Raw genomic sequence first — 22,163 nt, 5'->3', positions numbered from 1 at the left:
TAGGTATAAGTGTCCAGGCAACAAGTAATTTTTGTCAAGATAAAAAGCAGTGACTATGTACCGACACATTCTGTTCCATGTGAATTCATGTGCAGTTTATTCTTGGAAATGAAGTAGGGATAACTTGCATGTTTTATTCAAAGGGAAGACTGGTTGGATTACCATTTGATGGAAAAAAAACTTCTCTAGAGATTAAAGACTTAAGAGATAAAAATGGATGGTGTGCTTTTTCAGTGACTCATAGTTTAAGCCACAGTCAGCAGTACTTTCAATGATTTAATGTTATAAAGTGACATATATACATAGACATTTCTGCTGCAATAAAGGAATGAAACGCGCTTCAGACCTCATTTTGTAACCCAAATATTTCTTCAAACCAAACGGCATCTTCAATATTCTGTCTGCATGGTACATGGTACCTCAAGCAGAGCTCCCTACTTTATGTAATAACATTTGAAAAGTGAGTTGAACTGTAACCACCTGGTTGTCAAAAATTATCCAATAATTCATCATCAAAGACCTAATGCATCATGTATTAAGGAGACATTAAGCGTACTAAACTGGTATTATCGTGTACCTTCCCATGGATTATTGCACAGGTAAATCAAGCCATTGCAAATTGTTAACTATCATTACGTAAAAAAAATGTTTATTACAAACATGTTTGATCTACCTCATTTTTGAATCGATATCTAAAGACGGAACAAGAACTTCAGTAGAGACTCAACGTTTATAATAGGATTTGCCCTTTCCTAACTGATTAACATGTACACAAAAATTAAGTCAAAGCTCCTTTATTAAAGAAACAAGGCAAGCACATAGCCTTTCATGATTCAGCAATTTCCTAAAGGAAAGTCAACCACATCTAAATGACATGTTTCTGATATTCCTTTTGAAAATCTTCAGCCAGGTCTAATATTTGCCACTGATACTTAATCTGACATTACACAGTTACAGAACGAATGATGGGAAAGAAAAACAGCAAACAAAATATAAAAATCAAATCTCATAATTTGAAACATTAAGATACAATGATACAGACTGAAAGATCTAAAACTATAATATGCAATTATTTTCCAGGACTCTTTTCTCTCTGTTGTTACTTCAGTATTGGGAATACTCCTTGGTCTCTAGTTTGGCAACAATTCGCTCCAGCTGTCTTTTAGCTTCACATTGTGGGAAGTTACTCATTTCATAGTACTGAGGGGCAATCTTCACTAGCCTGTAACAAAAGGAGAAAAAAATAATATTTACAAATTCTGTCAGCGAGATGACTTCAACTACTTTGCTTTCATGACATCAAAGTTCAATCACATTATATAATCTGCAGCTGCATTATTTAACACTTAAATAACTGTACACATACCATTCTGGTTTGATGTCTGTGCAAGTGCGGATGTAATTCTTGGTGGTGAGGACAAATTCGTTGTAGAGCACCCACTCTGGCTTGTGGTCTAGGACTGTGGAGGGGTGCAGCTGGACTACTTGGTTGTCTTTGACTGTGAGGTAATGACCAGTGCGCTCCAGATGAGCCACCTGCAGAGTGGAAAAAGAAAAAACTAAATTGATGGACCTTGGCAAGGGATAGGGAGCTTAAAATGTCAACAAACATCTCTGGTGCAAACCTTACATATGTAAAGACAACACATTACGCCTCATCTGATGTATTACTATGTCAGTGTCTGTTCACCTGCATGAAGAAGCCAGTGCAGAGCGCTCGACGGATGTTGATGTAGTAATCTCTGCTGGTGAACTCTGTGCTCCGGCGGGGCAGGTTGAAGCGGTCCATGATCCTGGACAGCTGCTGACGCACATTGTCAGCCGACATCAGCGAGCGGTAGTTGACAAAGTTGTCATAACACCACTGGTTAGACTCGTGGTCTGGGAAAGAGACAGCAAGGATTCCAAAATTTGGACAAGTATAACAAAACCTACTCAATTTTATTTTGACAACAAATTCAGCGTTATCAGGGCAAGCATTATGGTGTTGCAATATGATTTAAAATTGTGCCCTGATTAAGCAATATGCTCACTTTGTTTGAAGGCGTGGTAGACATTGAGCAGCGTCAAGTGATCTCCGTCGATGTGAGCAAACCTCATCTTGGACTCGTCTGCTGCCTTCTTAGCCTCCGTGGGGCGGACAAAACACTGTGGGACTAAACAAGGTTGGTATGGGCCCCAACAGAGCCGCCCATAGGGATGAGTCAAACATTCATAGAAAAATGGAGCAAAGCCTATGATGCTAGGGCACTGGACAGCGTTGGGACAGGGCAGGACCACAAGCTCTATCAAAGGGGGCTGCAGTCTGTTCTCATGGACATTCCCAACTGTATTGGCTATTAGCTCGTAGAGGGGGTCATTTAACCACATCTGTAAAACAAGAGTTTTCACACAACTAGGAAGCGTTAGGGACACCAACAATATCTAACTACTCAAGATTCAGAAATAACTGTTAGACCAACAAGAGAACAGAAAAATAAACACTAAGAAATGTAGTGAATACCAAGGACAATTATAGGCTAAGCAAATATATTTAGTCAAAGTCATTCATAAACACATCGATTCAATGAAAAGAAAATTCATGTGAACATAATGAATATGAGAAAATTAAAGTGGTGCCTGCCCTATCCACTTGCTTTTGTGATGAAACACTGAAGTGATGAAGCTCGTTCACTATTAAATAAACTTCTCCATCATGGCCTTAAACAAAATCAAATCTAAAACAAAAAGAAGTCACCATAGTTGACTGTCAAGATTCAAAGAGAGCTTTTACATTATAACTTTGTTTATCTGAAGCCCTCAAGAGTGGAAGTCACTCCAACCATAAATTTGAATTTGTGTATCACTGCTGCAAAACATTTTCAAATGATGAAATATGCATTAAGGCGGCATGATTATAAAAAAAATGATAATCCAATTATTTTGCTAAATATTGTGAAAATTATTATTAATCATCATTGTCTATATTTTCTCATTTTTTTCAGTGCGGTATTTCTCAAAGTAGAAGAAGCATGAAAGTCTTGTTTTTACTCAAGTCTTACTGTGGTCTTTATTAACAAAATTAAATTAAATAGCTGCTACTATTAGTTTGGGGTGCAGCTACAACCCTGCGGCAAACTTTGGACAGAATCTGTACTTGTTTCTGGTCATCTGGTTGCAACCACAGTATATCTAAATGACAGATGATCCACTTTTAGCAAGTAAAACAACATTTCCACATTCAGCCTCATGCAAAGGATTTTCCAATCGCACATTGTGCCCATCAATTCTTTTCCATTTTGCCTGTCACTACATTTTTCCAAATATGGTCTATTTAAGGTTTCTCCCTTTCTTTCCCACTGGAGCTGCCTTCTTACATTTTAACATTGATTCTTGTAACATCAGTGCAGGTTGCACAGTCTATGGTTGCGATTGGTCACACGTGATGGAAGCGCTTGATATTCCACACCGGGAAATGCCACAAAAACGTAAAAAAAAGTCATTGTACAGCCCTAATTTGTATTTGTCCCAAAATGCCTTGCACTGACTAATTTGCAGTAAAATGCTTTCTCAACACTACAGCAGCTCTGAGCACCATTCTTTTTTTGTTTTTTGTATTTTCTTCCAGAGACCTAGCCTACTGTAGGCAAGGAAGATGTCAGCCCAGTCCTGGGCATTACCTGACAGCATGGCAGTAATGGAAAGGATCTCGTTAGAGCAGTTAAACTCGCAGCTGGCAATGACCATCTTAGCCAGCTGGGGGTCCAGGGGGAATTCTGCCATCATGGAGCCCAGCTCCGTCAGGTCGCCGTCATCGTTGAGAGCTGCCAGGTAATTCAGCAGCTCAAGGGCCCTCATCAGTGTCTCAGGAGCTGGGATGGGAGGGGGAGGGAGAGAGACAGACAGGTCAGAAGATCATGCCTAGCTAGAGATCTAAAACTGTTCTATTCTTACCATTCAAAATCAAACTAGAAAAGAATTACTCACCTGGTGGATCCATGAAGTCAAAGTGCACAAGGTCATCAATGCCTAGCTTTTTCAACTGCAGCACAACAGATCCCAAGTTGGACCGTAGAATCTCAGGGTATGTGTTATCCTGGAGAGGGAGAGTTTAAAGTGTTAAATGTATCTGATAAATAATAATTTTGAGAAGAGAAACCACAGGAACCCAATGAGAAAAAATAAACCCTACCAAATTAGCGAACGATACCAATATTCATTCCAAGAACAGACTAAGCCAACTGAGCTTTTTTGTAACTTTTAACCTATGGAGTTTGTGTATTTGTAACTGTATTGACTTACCTGCATCTCTGTTTTATAGGCCTTCTCTGTGTAGAGGCGGAAACACTTCCCTGGACGTGTTCTGCCAGCTCGGCCCGCCCTCTGCTGGGCAGAAGCTTTACTGATGGCCGTGACGAGCAAAGACTCCACCCTGATGCGTGGATTGTACACCTGGACACACATTTGAAAGGACATTCAAGTGAAATTTCTGACCTGAGATGTACTCATTATTTATTTATTTATGTTTTTAAATTATGACCAACAGAAAAGGACCACTAGTTAATTATGGGAACAAAGTCATATGCGCATTTACACTGATCAATTTTATAGAGTCACCCAGACAAATGTTGAGCTTCTATATTGGACAAAGCATACGACATTCAATAAACAACCCACACACTGGATTAAATGCAAACAAAAAGATCTAGGAAGGTGAGTCAGTCTTGCCCACCTTTTGCTTGGCAAATCCAGGATCAATGACAAACACCACACCATCAATTGTTAGGGAAGTCTCAGCTATGTTTGTTGACACCACAACCTAGGGATGAAGCAACAGGTTGTTAGTCATCTATTCTCAAACTCTGACAAATCCAATTTCGTACAATGGAGTGTATCATGTAATGCATCCAGTGTAGAAAAATGTCATTTCATCTGGTATGTCCTGGAAAAAATAAATAATCCATAATCCATTCTGTCTTTAAAATGTATAGTACTGTACCTTTCTTCCTATTGCACCATTGGGCTTCCTTGGAGGAGGGGGCTCAAAGATCCTTTGCTGCTGCTGTGGGGGCAATGTGGAATACAGTGGAATGATTTTGATGTCTCCGACTTCAGGTCCAAGGTCATCTACCTCTCGCTTGATCCGTTTGCAGGCCTCATCAATTTCCTGAAAGAAAGTTGTTTTTAATTTCACTGTTGAGGAAACAGGATGACTACTGCTATAATGAGACTTTACTCTTATAATAAGACTTCAGACTGAACTACTCATGTGAATACCATCAGTCTTACCTCTTGACCAGTGAGGAAGAGGAGGCAGTCACCTTCCTCCTCTTCACACATGTGGATCTGGATGACGGTGCGGATAGCTGCTTCAAGGTAGTCTCGCTCTGGTTCTGGGGTGTAGAAGATCTCTACAGGGTGCGTGCGCCCCGGGATCGTCAGCAGAGGACAGTTGTCAAAGTACACCTGGAACTTCCCCGCATCTAGCGTGGCACTCATGACAATTACCTGTGCATGAAGGAAGAGGTTGTTGTACATGTTTTTTTTTTCTCCTCATATCTGTTCCATTTCAGTAGAGGTGCACCTATGGTATCTGCAGGTCTAGCTTTCAAGAACTCATACTCAGATCAGCAAATTAAGCTATCCTGATAGATATCTTAATGACATGCACTTGGGCACGATATAGAACTTTTCCGGCCAGAGGAAAAAAAATGTTCTCATGTGTAAAAATGCTAAAGTGCTGCTATTTGTGAAGTTCATTGGCATAGCACCTGTTGTTTAGAAGAGGAGCCTTGACTATATATATATTTTATTAGGCATAACCTACCATAGTATTTATCCGCTAACCTATTTTGAATAAGCCATTTTTGAGCCTGTCAATAGCCAATAATGGAATTAAAAAAAAGAGAGGCTATATCCTTGTCTATGCTATGTAGCCTATTTTCATTTTATTATTAGCAGTTATTATTGTTTATTTTTTTATTTGAACAAGAACTGCTGTACAACAGTCAGTGTATAATTTGATCAAATGAATAAATAAATGCAACTGATGCATTTGTTCTTCTAATTGCTTTATAATTAATATCTTATGATATGCCAATACTCTAATTAGCACATGGATAAGGTTTCATATCGACAAATCTATTTAGTAAAGTACTTCGTACTTGTATCTCCACATCTAAGCAGTTCAGACTAAGAATAACAAAAACAAATTCTGAGAAATAATAATCATCAATGTTATACAAAATGAACCAAATACCTTCAGATCTGATCTCTGCCGCACCACCTCCTTGAGGACTCCCATCAGGATGTCTGTGGCCAGAGTTCGCTCGTGGGCCTCGTCCAAAATGATCACACCATATCGCTCCAGCAGCGGGTCATTCATGGCCTCTCTAAGCAGCATACCGTCTGTCATGTACCTGCAGGAAGAAAAGACATGTTTCGATAGTTTGAGAAGTTATGGATTAAAGCAAATAGACTGATTGCCGCTTGCCTATAAATGGCAGTTATTGTACATCAGCAGACCTCAGTCACACGCGACACCACTTACTTCAATATAGTCTTGGCAGAGCTACAGTCCTCAAATCGGATGGAGTAGCCAACTTCCTGTCCCAGCATGACGTCCATTTCATCGGCCACTCTTTGAGCCACACTCATGGCTGCCACTCTTCTGGGCTGAGTACAGGCCACAGCCCGCTTAGGACCAGGCAAACCTTTCACCATGTCCACACACCACTGTGGGATCTGGAGATGGAAGAGAAGGTTTAGTTCTTCATTGTTCTTTCCGTGCTAATGTGTGTGAGATGCATAAACAATTATCTTGGCTAACTGTGGAGGCTAAATTAAAATCTAGTCTTCTGTTATTCATGCAAACTGTCATCTGGAATAATACACCACACTTCTTTTGTGAAAAACTAGTATATACTGGTTTTTGTCATGGGTATATGACACGTCAAGTGAGTACTGGTCATCTGGTAGTACCTAGTCCACGAACAAATTGTATGATGAGAACTGTTCTTTATAGAGGTTCTTCTGCCTGGAATATGCTTCCCACCAACATCAGACAGATCAAAAACAGATTTTCTTTCAAAAAGTCACCAAAACAAAAATTGATGACTCTCAAATAGCTGTTATTGCGTTGTTGCTCTTTTGGAACCTTTTTGTTTGTTTTTATTTATTTTTTTGGTGCCGTGTGTTTGTGACAATTTTGCTTTTGTTTCCATTATAGGTTACTGCTATTTATTGTTTTACGTGTAGAGTCATTTCATTTATTTTCTGATCTTTATATTTGGCTTATATGGCTTTTTCTTGTTGATACTGTGTGATTTCAAATTGTCTTTTTATTGTTGTTGTTTTTGTGTGGACCCCAGGAAGACTAGCGACCACTTTGTGGAAGCTAATGGGGATCCATATAAAGAATAAAGGTTATGCTGGGTTCAGATAAAATCAAAACAACTCAAGAGGAGAGGAGCATATCACTGTTGTCATGTGACAACAGTGATATGCCACTCTTGGTCTTATGAAACCCTTTCAAATCCCACTGGATAAACTCAAAAATGCATTGTACCTGAGCAGAAAACAACTGTTTTTCACATTCCTGAAAAGTTTACATTTTGGAGAAGCAAGGTTTTCACTGCACAGCGACGATATGCCTTCATGCAGAATATTACAGTACATTACAAGCTTTTTGCGTTGTCTAAGTCTAGCAATGAAAAAGACTATGCAAGTTTATTGTGCTTCAAACCTGTGTTGTCTTTCCAGAGCCTGTCTCTCCAACAAGCACAAAGCTCTGATGACGTGTGATGATATCATTGAAGCTTTCCTTGTACTCCCACACTGGAAGCTGTAACCTCTTCTTAAGGATCTCATAGAAGCGTGGAGTGTGTGGCAAGTTGGTGAATGGGTTGATTTGCTGGTGCATAACCATCTGCTTGAGAGGTGGCATGCCTCCCCCTACTGTCATGCTGTTGGATGGGACACTAGGCGGCTTCAGGTCCCTGTCCCGGTCTCTGTCCCTATCCCTGTCCCGGTCCCTGTCCCTGGAGCGATCCTCACGGTCTCTGTCACGGTCCCTGTCTCTCCTGTCAAAGTCAAGAGAGCACATCATGTTAAGAGTTTAAGCTGTAAAAACCAGTACGTAGCCATTTGGTGACCTTCTGTGACACATAAAAGCACAAAGGATGAGCATTTGTAAGGCTGAACTAACTAAGTGTAATGGTAATATTGAGTAAAAATAGCTTTATAAAGTTACATAACAAATACAGCTAACGTCAGCTAGCGTAACTGGTTAAAAGGAGCCCTAGTAATAGTAGTTAAGGTTAGAGTATTCGCTAGTGAACTGGTTGTAAGATCTTTTGTTGCAAGTTTTTAGCTTGATAACGTAAGATATCTAGGTAGCTAACAATCAAGACCCAAGTCACCGCCGTTTGCTTTACAGCTAACATTAGCCATTCACCGGCTAAGTCAACTAGCTAGCTAACGTTGTTAGCCATTCGCTAGCTCTCACACGTGCCTGAATCCTGTGATAAATGTTAACACTACGGTTGCTGATGCTTCGCTTCGTCTTAGCGTTAGCTTGCACTAATACTGGGTAGACACAATAAGCTTCCCCGGATCGGCAGACCACCCAAGCTACGTTAAACAACAGTAACCTTCTGGTTTGGGCTAAGTACATATAGTTAGTTTAGGTCCCAAACTTACTAAGTCCGTAACTACAAAATAATATTGTCTTGGTAGCTAATATTAGCCAATTTAGCTAGCATAAGATAGCTAGTACCTGACTGGCTAACGCAGTCGTGACTCGTGTTAAGTATGGAACATAACCTACCCGTCAGACCTCTTCTTGCTGGAGGAATAGTCATCACCCAAATCTAGACGATGTCTTTTCGACATGTCTCGGAAAAATGTGTAACCGTTAATCAAACAGTATAATTCTGCTGAGCAGCATCCAGCTACTCTGTTACCTATGCTATGTGTATTCTTCTTCTTTTCAAATTTGTTTTACAACGGTTGGCCAACATCTTAAGGGGTGCACTACCGCCACCCACTGATCTGGAGTGTGAAAAACTAGGGTTAGTGCTTGTTTCAAGCTCGCCACCCAAGGGGATTCTATCGCCACCTTATCCGTGAAACTGACAAAGGAATAGTTCACCCTCAAATGAAAATGCAGTAATTATCTACTCACCCCCATGCCACTAGTAAAGTTTGTTAGTCCATACAACAGTCCCTGAGCTTCCCAGCTGAAGTACATTTCAGCGTCTCCAAAGCAACTGATGTTGAAGTTGCTGGAGATCTGTCTTCAGAGTTAAAAAAAACAAAAAAAAAACATAACGGAAAATAACCATAAAATGGCTCCAGGCAGCTCTTACAGCTTAATCCAAGTCTCTTGAAGCCAACAGACCCCAGAGTGACTTGAAAAGACCAACATTTACCCCATTACTTAGCTGAAATCGCCACTCTAGCTGTTGATTTAAAAATATGTCACGTTTGCCGCCCCGGCCTCGACAGGTAAGACCAGAGCCATATATGGCTCTGGGTAAGACTAGCTCGAATTAGCAGAAACAAGACTTCCGGTTTGGCCGTTTAGCCTTCAAAATAAAAGCGTGAGATTTTAAATGGGTAGAAATACTGTTTTAAACCAATGACTTCGTCAAATTCAATACGTGAGCACCCATATTAATGTTTGATGTCATAATAATAATGAAAAATGCTATAATATGTGCCATTTTAACTATACGCTGCATGCATTACACTGTGCAGAATACATACAGAACAAAGACTAAAGTGGACATCAAATATTAATATGGGTACTCACTTGTTGAATTGGACGATAAAATACAAAGTAATTGGTTTAAAACAATATTTCTACCTATTTAAAATCTCGCGCTATTATTTTGAAGGCTAAACAGCCAAACTGGAAGTCTTGCGTCTGGTAATTCGAGGTAGTCTTACCTATCTAGGCAATGGTGCGCAAACATGACTTAGTTTGAAAACAACAGATATTTTCAAGTCACTTTGGGATATATTTTGAAGAGACTTGGAGTATACTGGGAGGGACTGTATGGATTAACACATTTTACCGGCTTTTCTACTGGCATGGGGGTGAGTAGATAATGACTGAATTTTCATTTTTGGGTGAACTATTCCTTTAACAAACCGCATGTCAAATGAGCATTCACAATTTTCAGTTAATTCCCAATATCTAGGCTAAGTGGATGACCACATCAGACAAATGACAAGAATCAAGAAGACCTAAGGCAACCTGTTTAGTCAACCATGTCAAAGGGCTAATTCCCTTTAGAAAGAGAAAGAAAGAAAGAAAGAAAGAAGCAACTAGGTTAAACAATCAAATAAACAGAAGGAGAAAGACAGAAAGCAATTTGGGGGGGGGGCATCTTTCATTCAGACCTATTTTCATATTGAATTTTGCAACTAATCTTTACGGCTGTTACCGCTTTGCTCTACTTGCATGTCAAAAGCTCTCAGGGAGTTAATTAGTAATGTGAATGACATTTGAGTCACGACTAATTAGACATCTATTACTTGAGTAGGGATTCCGACACAGATGGCGCCACAGAACCATGTTTACCCCCCCCCCCCCCCCATAAGAAAAGACGTTTACCAAGTTTACCAAATGCTATAATGCAGGGAAAAAAGTAAGACAAAGTTGTCATGCGCCCCAGAGCCATATAGAGAGATATTATATATATATTATAATATAATTATATAATTATTATATAATTATTATTTAATATTAATTATTATTATATATTATATAATTATTATTATTATATAATTATATAATATAATTATATATATATTAGCCATATAGAGATTCTCTCTATATGGCTCTGATGCGCCCCACAAAGCATTTTCAAACTTACATCATTGGTGTCGGGTGAAGCTTTCTGCTCCACCCTCAGCTACGCCTCCTGACACGTTTATATAAGACTTTAAAGAGATTACATCCTCACTCGCCAGACTATAAACACGAGATGATAAAGAGTGGAAACCTCTATAGAGATCTAGAGTTCTGGGTTTTGTTGCGGTCAATCCTTTTTAAAGTGGCCATGCGTTCATACAGGTGAGTGGACTTAACCGAGTTCATGCAGCGGTATGCATTATTATCTAATAGGCCTAACTTTCTCTGCAGAGCAAAAGACTGCGACATTGAGTTTGTTGGTTTTATTGCCGATGCAGCAAACAGACTGGACTGTAAGCTTGGGACACGCCTTCATTTGGGTTGTTAACATTTTTGGGGCTAAATGAAGTCAATTGTGAGCTGATGTAGTGTACAGTAGCCTATTTTTAATGTTTATTCCTGAAACAACCAATCATAGATAGATAGACAGATGGATAGATAGACAGACATACAGACAGACAGAGACAGACAGATAGACAGACATGGCTGGATGCGCACTAGGCCATAGTTACCTTCTGTGACAAATTGGGTGATGATGTCCTGATGATTTTAATTTCTTTCAGGTCAATGACTATGTTGCAGTCAGTTGTGTCCTATCCAGCACTTTTGGTCCTCCTGGTAAGCTGTCTAGGATGTGTGTCAGCTCTCAGTGACCAGGCTCCGCCTGAGGTCTCAGAGTACAATAACACCCTGTACGCTGCATGCAAAATGAGACCCAGCACCACACTGGCTGATGGCCTGCCCAAGGTGTACGGCCGGGTGCTGTTTAAGCAGGAATACCCCCAGGGGAAGCTCCAGGTCCTGCTCCGCATCAGTGGCTTCCCCCGAGACAGCAGCGCCAAGCCCAGAGCGGTGCACATCCACCAGTATGGAGACCTCAGCCAGGGGTGTGAGTCCACCGGAGGCCACTACAATCCACACAACGTCCCTCACCCCAACCACCCGGGGGACTTTGGCAACTTTGTGGCCCAACAAGGGAGGATCATTAAGGTGATCGAATCTGAGGCGACTCTGTTCGGGTCGCTGTCTGTGATGGGAAGAGCAGTGGTGGTCCACGAAAAGATGGATGACCTGGGGCTAGGCGGTGATGCTGGGAGCCTGCTCCATGGAAACGCGGGCCGGAGGCTCGGCTGCTGTGTCATTGGGATTTCTTCCTCTAAGCTGTGGAATATGTACTATAATGGACAGCAGAGGAGAGCCTGACACAGCTGTGTTAAGGCTTTAAAACAGGTTTTAAGTCACATACTCAGATTCAACAGTGAACGTAAAATGCCTAAAGTGTTGGTTTGATAGCAGCTTGCCAGTGCTTGGGTCAACTCTAAATTAAAGGTTTTGCTCCAAAATACTAAGAGCATTTGTCAAAATGCTAATATTATTCCTCAGTATTAAACATACAGATACCTATGTCGACGTGATTACATACTGCATACTGCATTCTCAACAGTGTTACTATGAGCTTTGCATTCATGCCAGCGATCCTTTTGTCAGAATACATCAAATCCTTTCAAATAATGGACAGGGTCTGTCTCATTTGGATCTTAGAACACAGAATTGTAACAATCACAACAAACCAGTCCTTGAAAAGTAATTTATTTTGCAGAAAAAATACAATTTGTGCACATTCAACACTTACACACAGATGGTTAATGTTCTATGTAATTGTTGTCTTGTGAGTTAATATATTTACTATTACAAGTATAAGATCAAGACAGCTGTGCTGGTAATCTAGACGTTGTGGCCTCATCTTGCTACAGAATGAGACATTCAGTAAATATGTGAGTGTGGAGTGAGTATCTGGTAGTTCAGTGTCAACTGCCTTTAAACCACAAAACATTTGTTTTGTAAGAGATCTGTCTAAACATGTTAAAGACTGTGATGAAATAAAAGCATGGAGTGGAAAAATAAATACAGTTATCTTTGTACATTTATTGAATTCTAAACCTATTCCCATATCTTCTTTAAAATAGTATATTGTCATGCAGCATTTTATTTAATTCTCTTAAATATTGTGTGTTGAGGATTTTAAAAAGCCTACCAGAGACTGATGTAAGGACATCCAAACTGTTTTAAAGTGTCTTAGTTTTTGAGCAGTTGGCTGCAGCTCCTAGTTAGAATTTGGTAGCAGAGTACATAACTGGGGGCTAAACCAGTTCTCTCAGTATCACGTGTTCCACAAGAGCAACAATAAGCAATGCAACTGTTTGGTAAGGTTTGCATTTTGTTTGAAGACAAATTGCTTGACTTGTGTAAACATTGCTCACAACATTAACACATCTATTTTTTTGCTAGTGATCAATAGGCTTCTTAAAATCCATGGAGAGGGGGAGTGAGAGGTAGAATGGGAAAGGACAGAGAGGAAAGTTAGCATACTTTATTTCTAATCTTATATAGTAGCAATTTGGGCATTATGATTGCCTATAATAAATACTTTACAACATCACCTCTCACCAAAAATCACTTTCAGGTGATGGTCAACAGCAGAGCTAAATGATCTCATGTTCATAATTGCACTTTGTCCCTCTTGTAATTTCCCTGTGAAACAAAACTTTTATCAGTGTGTAATGCAGAGTTCATCGCTTCTTTTAAAAGCATAAATAAGATGCAAATGACATTCTTCCCATTCTTCTATTGGCTGTTGGCCAATTGAGAGCCAGAATTCAGAGAATGTCAAAGTGTTACGTGATCAAACTGAGATGAAATGTTATGATCAAAGGCAGGGAAATCAAAAGCATCGTCACATCAAATGCACTGTGAAAACCATCAGCGCCACATACCACAGCGCTTGTTAGCTGCTTTTTATCAGCATGTTTCACCACTTCCCCTCTCTACACCTTTGATGCATAATTTAGCAGTTTACAACAAGGGATTACACAAGAAACCATGCCAAAGAACTCCAAAACCGGACAAAGTGAAAGCACAAGTCAGATCATTAGAGCTACTGTTTATAACAATGACAGTCAGCACTTTTTTTTTTTGGTCTGTCATGAGTCATCCTAACTAATTTCACAGTGGTATATGAATGAGAAAATCCTCTTAAGAACTGTTTTTGATGTGTTTGCAAATATTGTTTTCAGGTATTTTTCAAATTAAAGTAACAGACACTGGCATCTGTTATAATAAGCAATAATTATTTGACACTGTGGGTAATCATCTCATATTATCAGTGATGTCATCATATTACAACATGATAACCCACAGCTTGTCAGTCATTATTGCTCAATAGTGCCACACTATCAGAAGTGGTTCATTATCCATGAGAAAAGTGGAAATGCAAATTGAATATCTCTCAAAGGAGCATTACATTGTGTAGTATTCATCAACATCACAAGTCATTCTTCATAATGTGCTTTTCTCGTGATGCTCTGCAGCATGTGAGTGGCTACTAGCGGACTTCAGACTTCCTGACTGACACACACATCTGTCAGGTCTGAAAACTCCGTCTCCTGGTTTGACCGGACCTCCTCTTGCTCTTTAGAAGACCTTTCTATGGCAGCGGAGGCAGAGGTGGGTGACGCAACATTGATATTTCCCCCCGTCAGGATGCACTCAGCCTCAACAGTCTCCACTTCCTGAGTGTGTTCATCTGACTCATCCGCCCCTCCGTCAGAGTCGGCGTTCTCTGAAGGTCGCTGGAGGCGGCGGGAGTCTGACGGATCGGGTGATTTCCCATCTGTCGTTTCGGGAGGGGAAGCCCTCAGACGTCCCCCTTCTTTTGACCGGTGACTCGTTAAAGCCATCAGCTCCGTTGTGATCTGTGATTGGTCATTCCTCCGACACTCGTCACCGTTTGGCGTCTCTGCTTGTGGGTGAAGTGGCGCTCCCTCTGCAGCCTGAGATGCCTCCACACAGGATGGGGAGGACGGCTCCTTGTGAAACTCTTCCTGACCATCTGACGCAGCTGTTGATTCGCCCACTTGGTTCGGCGTTTCCGGGGAGCTCGGCTCATTGACAGATATTTTTTCAGATCCATCATTGCCTATAAGAGTAGAACACTTAAATGTATTAGGAAATATAAAAATAAAAGACGCAAAGTACCATAGATGGCAGACAGTGATCAAAATATTGTCAAAATGAAGAGGATGCTTGAATCGCTCATTCACCTTCCTGGCCTTGAGGTCCTGGTAACACAGTCTGCTGAGGATTCAGGATGATAGCGTCTTTTCCTATTACGGAATAATGTCATTAATAATAAGCCGCCTTACAGAAAGCAGTACAATCTAGTCACCTGCATGCAATTGCAAGAAACATTTGGAATGGATAGAACCGAGCATATGACATTTGAGCAGATATGAGAAGCGATGGGAGAAAGTGAAATTCAGAGGTTAGAAAAGTAGTCGACTTAATTACAGTAGAAACATACTTTCATATAATCCCAGAGACACATTATAAGTCAGGCCTCCGTGAAGCAAGAAACAAAGGGGAAGGAGAGGAAAGGATAAGAGATGCAAATTACTGTAAATAGTATGTGGAATAGCTGCTACAATACTACACAATTGTCTGAATACATTAAGATATTTATGTCTACCTGGCAGGCTCCATAATCCGGCCACCTCTAGTGTCTTTAGCTTCTTCTCCAGCTCCGCTACTCGAGTTCCTAGAATCCTAATCACAAAAGACAGAGGTTTTGCAAACACACACGGGAAGGAAGGTGATTCAGCAGTTCTGTCTAGCGACCATGTTATTCATCTGTGCCACATTATAATCAAAGTAGAAATTAGGGTAACGAATGCTGGAAAGTATTATATCAGGTACTTGTTGGTTTGGCGCTGGTGCTGAATGACCATGTTCTTCTCATGGATGGTTTCTAGCAGCGCCGTGGCGAGGGACTTGAGGTCTGAGATGGACTGGGGAGTCACTGGCAAACTGCAGCCGTTTTCCTCAGAGAGCAACAACTCTTGCACTGCACACACATAAGCAGTCAGGGTTTAAGAAAGCACCAGACATCATATAAAACTGTTACTCTTCTCTTGAGTAAGCAACACTTAAATGAAGGGGTTACAGACTCATGTCCCCTTGGTTCAGCGCATGTGCAAACATTTACATGCAATTTTGCAATATTGTACATAATGAGGTGTGTAGTTTTTTAAAAATATAATCGTTGCTGACCTTGCTTGGCAGAGAGTACCCCAGTGAGCGCACTGCTGTTGGGTTTCCCACAGATTTTAGAGTTCTTCCTGCTCTCCAGGGCGCTCTGGAATCAGAAAAATATTAGTAATGAGAAAAAAAACGTCATCATCATTACATCCAGGGAAATTAATACATAAAAAAAATTCAAATTTGAAGCACAGCTTGAAGTACCTTGTACTTCAGAAGATTTGTTTTGAGCATGTTGACCTCCTCTTGAAGTTGACCGAAGCGGTCATGTAAATACCTGGAAGAAATATTTGGTCAATTGCCACAATCCAGAATTAATTTACCTAATAAACCTTAAGTATATTTACATTGGTTATTACTGGTTATTGTCATAACCAAATATAAGCCAAATTTAATAACTCCTTGTAACTCTTAATACAGGTTTTACTTCACTTTACGCTAACGTAAGACTCAAATGTAGATGCCTCACACACCTCAAAAACCAATCACGCTCTTAATTGAGAGTGAAAAAGATGTCGATCTAATGAAACAAAAAAACAAAACTAGTAGTGGGTGAACAGTGTTTTTGACAGGGAGCGCCATGTTACAATTACAGTTTGTGTCTTTAACTGTGGAAAATATGCCACCTCCCTAATATTCTTGTGAGGCTCCTCTGCACCACTAATCTAGCAAGAAAAAGAGCAACAAACCTGTTCTCCATGCAGAGTGCATCTATGTCTAAAATCCGTATCTCATCATTCCCCAGGATATGGTTCATTTCCATGTTGAGACGATGTGCTTTCTCCTGAAACACATTCCGCTCGGCCCGTACGTCCTGCAGTTCGTCAGTTAGCGACTTCACACTGTGCTCCAGCACCTCGTTCTGCAGCAACAGAGAACACACTGAGTAAGTGAATGGAGATTTACTCTATCTAAACTAATGCCAATCCTTCAGATTGTTTTACTTGTTTACAGGTATAACATTTCATTTTCTTGTATTTCTCTATATTTTGTGATGCGTTAAAGGAAACTCCCAGCAGTTTTGACATATTGTATGGGTCATCAGTCTTGCCTTGAGAGAAGTTAATACCTCTTAAGCAATATTTTACATATTTTTCTGATTTTTGTGCCGATTCATCACTACCTTCTGACAATGTGCCATAAACACGCTGAAAAAGTCACCATCCTTTAATGAAAATGTAGTTTCACTTTTTTCTGAGGTTGTACCATTGTGCCTCCCACACAGACAGAAAAACTTTCATGAAAAGTGATTTTTGTGATTTTGGAGATATTTAAGGCATCTTTTCAGAAACACTGGAAGCCAAAAGTGTTAAAGAAGAATGGCTACAGAAATTTAAATAATGGAAAAAACATGATGAATACTGACTCCTGTCAATAAGAATAAGAACAGCAACTATACTTAGGTGGTCCCTTTCTTAATAAAGTTATAAAGTGCGGTAAAATAAAAGGAACAAAGACATAAGAAACAAATATATTAACAATCAGCTATAAGAAGGGGAGGAATTGCACCGATGGCTCCATTAAAGCCCATACAGTAGCACCCACTGAGCCAAATTCAAGGCAAGGCATTCAAGCCCTCACGTCAAAAACAGTAGTATTATCTTTCAATTTAATAGTGGTACAAAATTGTATGCAGCAGATTGTGAGTGTTAATAATGTAAGAAAATAATGTAAAATCTAGTCACAAGCAAATAATTACTGTGTTCCAATCTGACCTTTAGTTGACAGGATGTTAAACGGTGACGATGTTGATTCCATGTGACAGACAGTCCATTAACTGAATATCTCCTAAACAGCCTGAACCAGCTTTAAGCGATGACAAGACAGAAACCTAAACGACGGGTAACAAGTCCCACTTCTCACCTGTTCTCTCGCTCTTTCCAGCTGTCTGACCAGGTCTTCTCTCTCATGGGCAGGGAAGTGTCGAGCGCCAACCTCCTCATCTCCCAGCCTCTGTCTAGTGATGGTCATTCGTAGGAGCTGCGGGATGAGAGACCCAGCAGTAGTCAGTTCACTTTTCTATTACTTTCTGCACAGTAGACACAACATGTAATCCTGCTTTGTTTTATTCAGTGAGGTCAAATTCAGTTGTAGGCCATTCACTTGAATGATTTAAATCTATTCAAAATTGGCTGGTGAAAAGACACAAAAGGGTGATAAAAGCCTGATTTGATATAGCTGCAACTTTGAGTATGGCACACAATGTGACTTTGTACCTTGTTGTCACCCTGGGCTTCTACCAATCGCTGTTTCAATTCCTTCACCTCCTCAAACAGTTGGCTACTTTTTTCTCTGGAATCTCTCAACAGCTGGGCTAAATTCACCTGAATAAGAGAAGAGCACATTTCAATTAATTCGTCTGATAAATGATCAAGGAGTGACATGTTGTGGACAGGGCAATGTAAAGCTGCACTAGGCAAGACTTGTATGTAAAAATACACCTGTCTTTTCAGCCTAAAGCACAAAGTGGGGCTGCAGTCGATAAGAGCGTCCTATCCCCACTAATTGAGATCCTGTAGATTTGCCCTATTTGCCCAAATGAAGGGTTAGGGTTGGGAAGTCACAAATCAAAACTTAACAGTGAAATACAAACTGTCTCCTACGCAGCAGTGTGCATCACTCCATCCAGAGAAAGCTGCACTCACTAATGTTTGATATTTTGCCTTTGGTATAAAGCATCACAGACCGGCCAGGTTGGTAAACATGAGCGTGCTGTGTGCCGTTTACTGACTTCACATTACATGATTTCTGGGTATCAAAGTTCAAACATTTGCCTCTCGTTGCCATTTGAAGCTGCCAACGTGCGATGTTGTTGCCAAGTGCAGCTTTAACAAGTATTTGCCAGAGAATGTATTTGTGTTTGGACTCTAATCCACAAAGAATGTCAGCCGCAGAAAATCACTCACTTGATTCCGCTTCTCAGGAGGCAGAGTGGGGTCTCCATCCTAGAAGTTATGAAGAACAAACAAGCAAAAAAAGGAAAATTATCATCATCAAACATAATATCTCCAATATTTACTATACCAAAAGAGACATGTTATTCTCCATATTGATGCCTAGACGTTAAGGCTTATAATGCATGTTCAGGACTGTAACGATCCAGCGTTCACAGATGGCTTACAATGAGTTCCCTGTACTTCTTCTTGAGCCCCTGGTGCCGCTCGCGCAGCTGGTTGGCCATCAGCTTGTACTGGTCCCTCTCCTGCTGGCAGGTGTCCAGCTCTTTGGACAGAATCAGAAGAGCCTCTTTCTTGCTCTCCAACTTGCGCTTACACACCAGGAACTGCATGCAAACACAGAGGTTTCGTAAAAAAAATACAACAAAAAACAAGCCTTTATCAAAGCGAGGCAACCACATTATATTTTTAATATAAAATCACACCCAGTTATTAGGCCAATGTCATTCCATACATCCAGAAACTTTAAAAAATAAGCTTAATTAAGCTTAACGTTAATTACAGAATATTTAGTAATAAGTAGATGAGCATGACCTTTGATGTGTAGTCTAAATGTATTGATGTAACAAACATGGACGATATACTATTCCTGTTGAGACATTATAGCACATGGGCAGCATCCTGGTACAAAGTATAACACAACACCTACAGTGTTGCATGCTGTTTACATTGCGTTAGCTTTGAAGGCGTTGGGCTCTGCAGGCACAATGAAGAAAAGAGGAAAAACAACTGTTTCCTTATCTGCATGCCCTGCAGGCTGTGACAGTACCCGGAAGGTTGAACAGTTTTAGTATTTGCCTACAGTTAACCCTGCATTGACCCAGAACGACTGGGAATTAATCCCATTGACTCTGCTAATCCAGACCACAGCTTTCGGGTCCGAATAGGAGTCGAAAGACACAATTTAAAGAGTCTAAAGTAAAACGACTTTACAGTTATCATAACGGCTCGATGCAAAATAAAGTCAAACATTAGTACGGATGCCTTGCAGGTATTTTACACTCTCCTCGTCTCATGTCTGCGTCTCTCCTCTCCCTCACCTCATTGACCAGCCCCTGCCAGTCGCTCTCGCTTCTCCTGGAGGTATTCATCTTTTTTTTTTTTTGGTTGTCCTGAAAAGGCCGTTTGTTAATGACGCAAGGTGACTTTCACATCAGCATCTTCGTATTGATTTTGCCATCGCTGCTGAACAAATTGAGAGACATTTGGCATCAAAACAGATTAGCTAGGATCGACCTCACTTCCGCCTGTGAGACGTCAGCGGAGCGTCACGACGCATTTGGAGATCCTCGTAAAACTGGGAACTTCAGAGTCCAGTGACTAGTAAATTAAATTGATAATTTTGAAAATCAAAATAAAACGTCAAAGTACTGTATAATTATGCGAATTTTTCGTATCTTGCGACATAGTGTATTCAAAATATACATAAATATTTAGGCTACAGATGTCATTTCTCTTTCTAATTTTATAGACAATAGTTGGACAACACCATGAAGAAAAAGGTCACAAGGCATCATTCACAATTATGATATGGCTTTAATGGTAATTCTAATTTTCAGTAGGCCTAATGTTAAGGGTACAAATTTATAACCTAACTTGTAGTGTCAGATTTGGTTTTAAATAGATCTGTTTCATGAACTTAAATATACTGTGAAAATGTATGTAGGTGTGTAAAAGCATCTGGGTGTTGGGTAGTTTTGGGGAAATGTTTTGTTTCATATTCTAACATTGTTCTTAGATTCATATCAAGGTAATATAACGTGAATGTACTCAGTACCCCAACAATAGCAGATTGTATAAAACCATATGTTTTGTATTTGCCCTGCTCTTCCTTAGGCCCTTGGGATTTTTCAGGGTTTAGATAGCTTTATGCCAGCCCAGCTGCCTCTGACATACAATACTAAAACACAAATTGTTGCTATGGATGTGATTGTATAGACTTGAAAATTAGGCTACAACATCCTGGTATTTTCATTATATTTATGTCGGACAGGTAGATTTTTGGACAAGGAAAAACCTTTATGTTTGTGCATAAAATAAAAAAACATTAGCAGTAATATGATACTGATTTATCGTGATTCCTAAAATGGGGTGAAGGCACATGCATACAGATGGAACAGGTAAATACTATAGTGATATACAGTATACCCATTTATTGCACAAGTGGAGGAAAAATACTGTGAACTTGATGGCATCTCTTTGCACAGAAAAGCCACACAGATCTGTTTCTGTATGGAGTTGACTTGTACATTCAAGCATATAGGTCATGCCCACCAGGAGACTTTGTTTTCAGCAGAAAGGACAGACTTAAATATAGCTGGCAAAGTCAGAGCATGTCATCTTGGGAGTGAGTTTACATCAAGGGGCGGCTGTTTTCAGTGACGTCAACCATGTTACATCTCTACACACCTCAACAAGGTCCAAAAAAATCCAAATTCTTAAAAAAAGAAAGCAGATTCTTCTATGTATTTGACTCACATTTTTATCCAGCACTGAAAGATTTGAGGCAAAAGCATGTGTGGGAGTACTGGATGATAAAACCCAGTCTCAGTGTGTTGCTGACTAACCTGACTGTCTAGCCATAGAAGTGACTGGACTCCACAGGGAGGGCAGTATAGAGGGAATATCCATGTCATATTGGATGATAGCAGCCTGTCTGATCGGACCGATAACTGTAACTGTAAAAACACATACCACATTTCTTAATTCCACTATCCTGCTTTTCTAAAATGTGCACTGCCTCTGCGAGCGGCTTCTCCTCTGTAGCAAGTGGAAGAAAGTGCTGCCTCAGAAGCCCGGTGCTGACAGCACTATAAATTTAAAACATGCTGTCTGGGGCATTTTATCTTTGCAATATGGCCACATTTCACTGTCTGTGGTGCTTCTTCAAAGTATGGAGGACAGAATCAAAAACGAACCAGTGATCTACCGCTACATGTGGTTATATGTTCTTTAATGCATTTTCAACAAAATTATTCTAAGAAACTTTTCTTTAACATAAATTTATTCTACTTTGTATATTGTGATGTGTAAAAGATTACTTGTTAATCACCATATTACTGTATTAGAGTGGAAAAAGTCATTAATTCGCAATGAGGTAATGACACTCTCTGCTATACATCATTATAATGACCCAGCCATTGTTTTTGGAAGCTGAGAAATGAGGATATGAAAATAAATTAAATTGAATTAAGATTCATAGTCCAAGCCTA

At 40.1% G+C, this 22,163-nt stretch overlaps 3 protein-coding genes across 3 annotated transcripts; 1 reads left to right on the top strand and 2 right to left on the bottom strand.

The window, feature by feature from the left end:
* Positions 1–119: 119 nt before the first annotated feature.
* LOC139909865 (ATP-dependent RNA helicase DHX15-like) lies at positions 120–8,997 on the bottom strand. Its single transcript, XM_071897027.2, has 14 exons — positions 8,807–8,997; positions 7,724–8,060; positions 6,530–6,723; positions 6,239–6,398; positions 5,269–5,487; positions 4,979–5,146; positions 4,712–4,798; positions 4,282–4,431; positions 3,967–4,075; positions 3,660–3,851; positions 2,034–2,156; positions 1,691–1,881; positions 1,367–1,536; positions 120–1,222 (listed from the first exon to the last, which is right to left on the bottom strand). Exons 1-14 carry the CDS (start codon positions 8,869–8,871, stop codon positions 1,105–1,107), a joined length of 2,283 nt encoding a protein of 760 aa, XP_071753128.1. The 5' UTR covers positions 8,872–8,997; the 3' UTR covers positions 120–1,104.
* Positions 8,998–10,935: 1,938 nt separating this feature from the next.
* On the top strand, positions 10,936–12,530 carry LOC139909861 (extracellular superoxide dismutase [Cu-Zn]-like). Its single transcript, XM_071897022.2, has 2 exons — positions 10,936–11,062; positions 11,464–12,530. Exons 1-2 carry the CDS (start codon positions 10,974–10,976, stop codon positions 12,101–12,103), a joined length of 729 nt encoding a protein of 242 aa, XP_071753123.1. The 5' UTR covers positions 10,936–10,973; the 3' UTR covers positions 12,104–12,530.
* LOC139909859 (coiled-coil domain-containing protein 149-like) lies at positions 12,475–20,186 on the bottom strand. The gene is made up of 12 exons (XM_071897020.2): positions 19,992–20,186; positions 19,116–19,277; positions 18,901–18,939; positions 18,211–18,318; positions 17,858–17,974; positions 16,684–16,856; positions 16,199–16,271; positions 16,007–16,091; positions 15,653–15,800; positions 15,426–15,502; positions 15,001–15,063; positions 12,475–14,876 (listed from the first exon to the last, which is right to left on the bottom strand). The coding sequence occupies exons 1-12, from the start codon at positions 20,040–20,042 to the stop codon at positions 14,293–14,295; spliced, it is 1,680 nt and encodes a 559-aa protein (XP_071753121.2). The 5' UTR covers positions 20,043–20,186; the 3' UTR covers positions 12,475–14,292.
* Between the last annotated feature and the right edge of the window lie 1,977 nt (positions 20,187–22,163).

The sequence above is a fragment of the Centroberyx gerrardi genome, chromosome 3, assembly GCF_048128805.1.
Source record: "Centroberyx gerrardi isolate f3 chromosome 3, fCenGer3.hap1.cur.20231027, whole genome shotgun sequence".
In the NCBI taxonomy this organism is placed as follows: domain Eukaryota; kingdom Metazoa; phylum Chordata; class Actinopteri; order Beryciformes; family Berycidae; genus Centroberyx; species Centroberyx gerrardi.
Note: the sequence above shows the minus strand (reverse complement) of the source record. Positions and strands in the feature narration are given on the sequence as shown.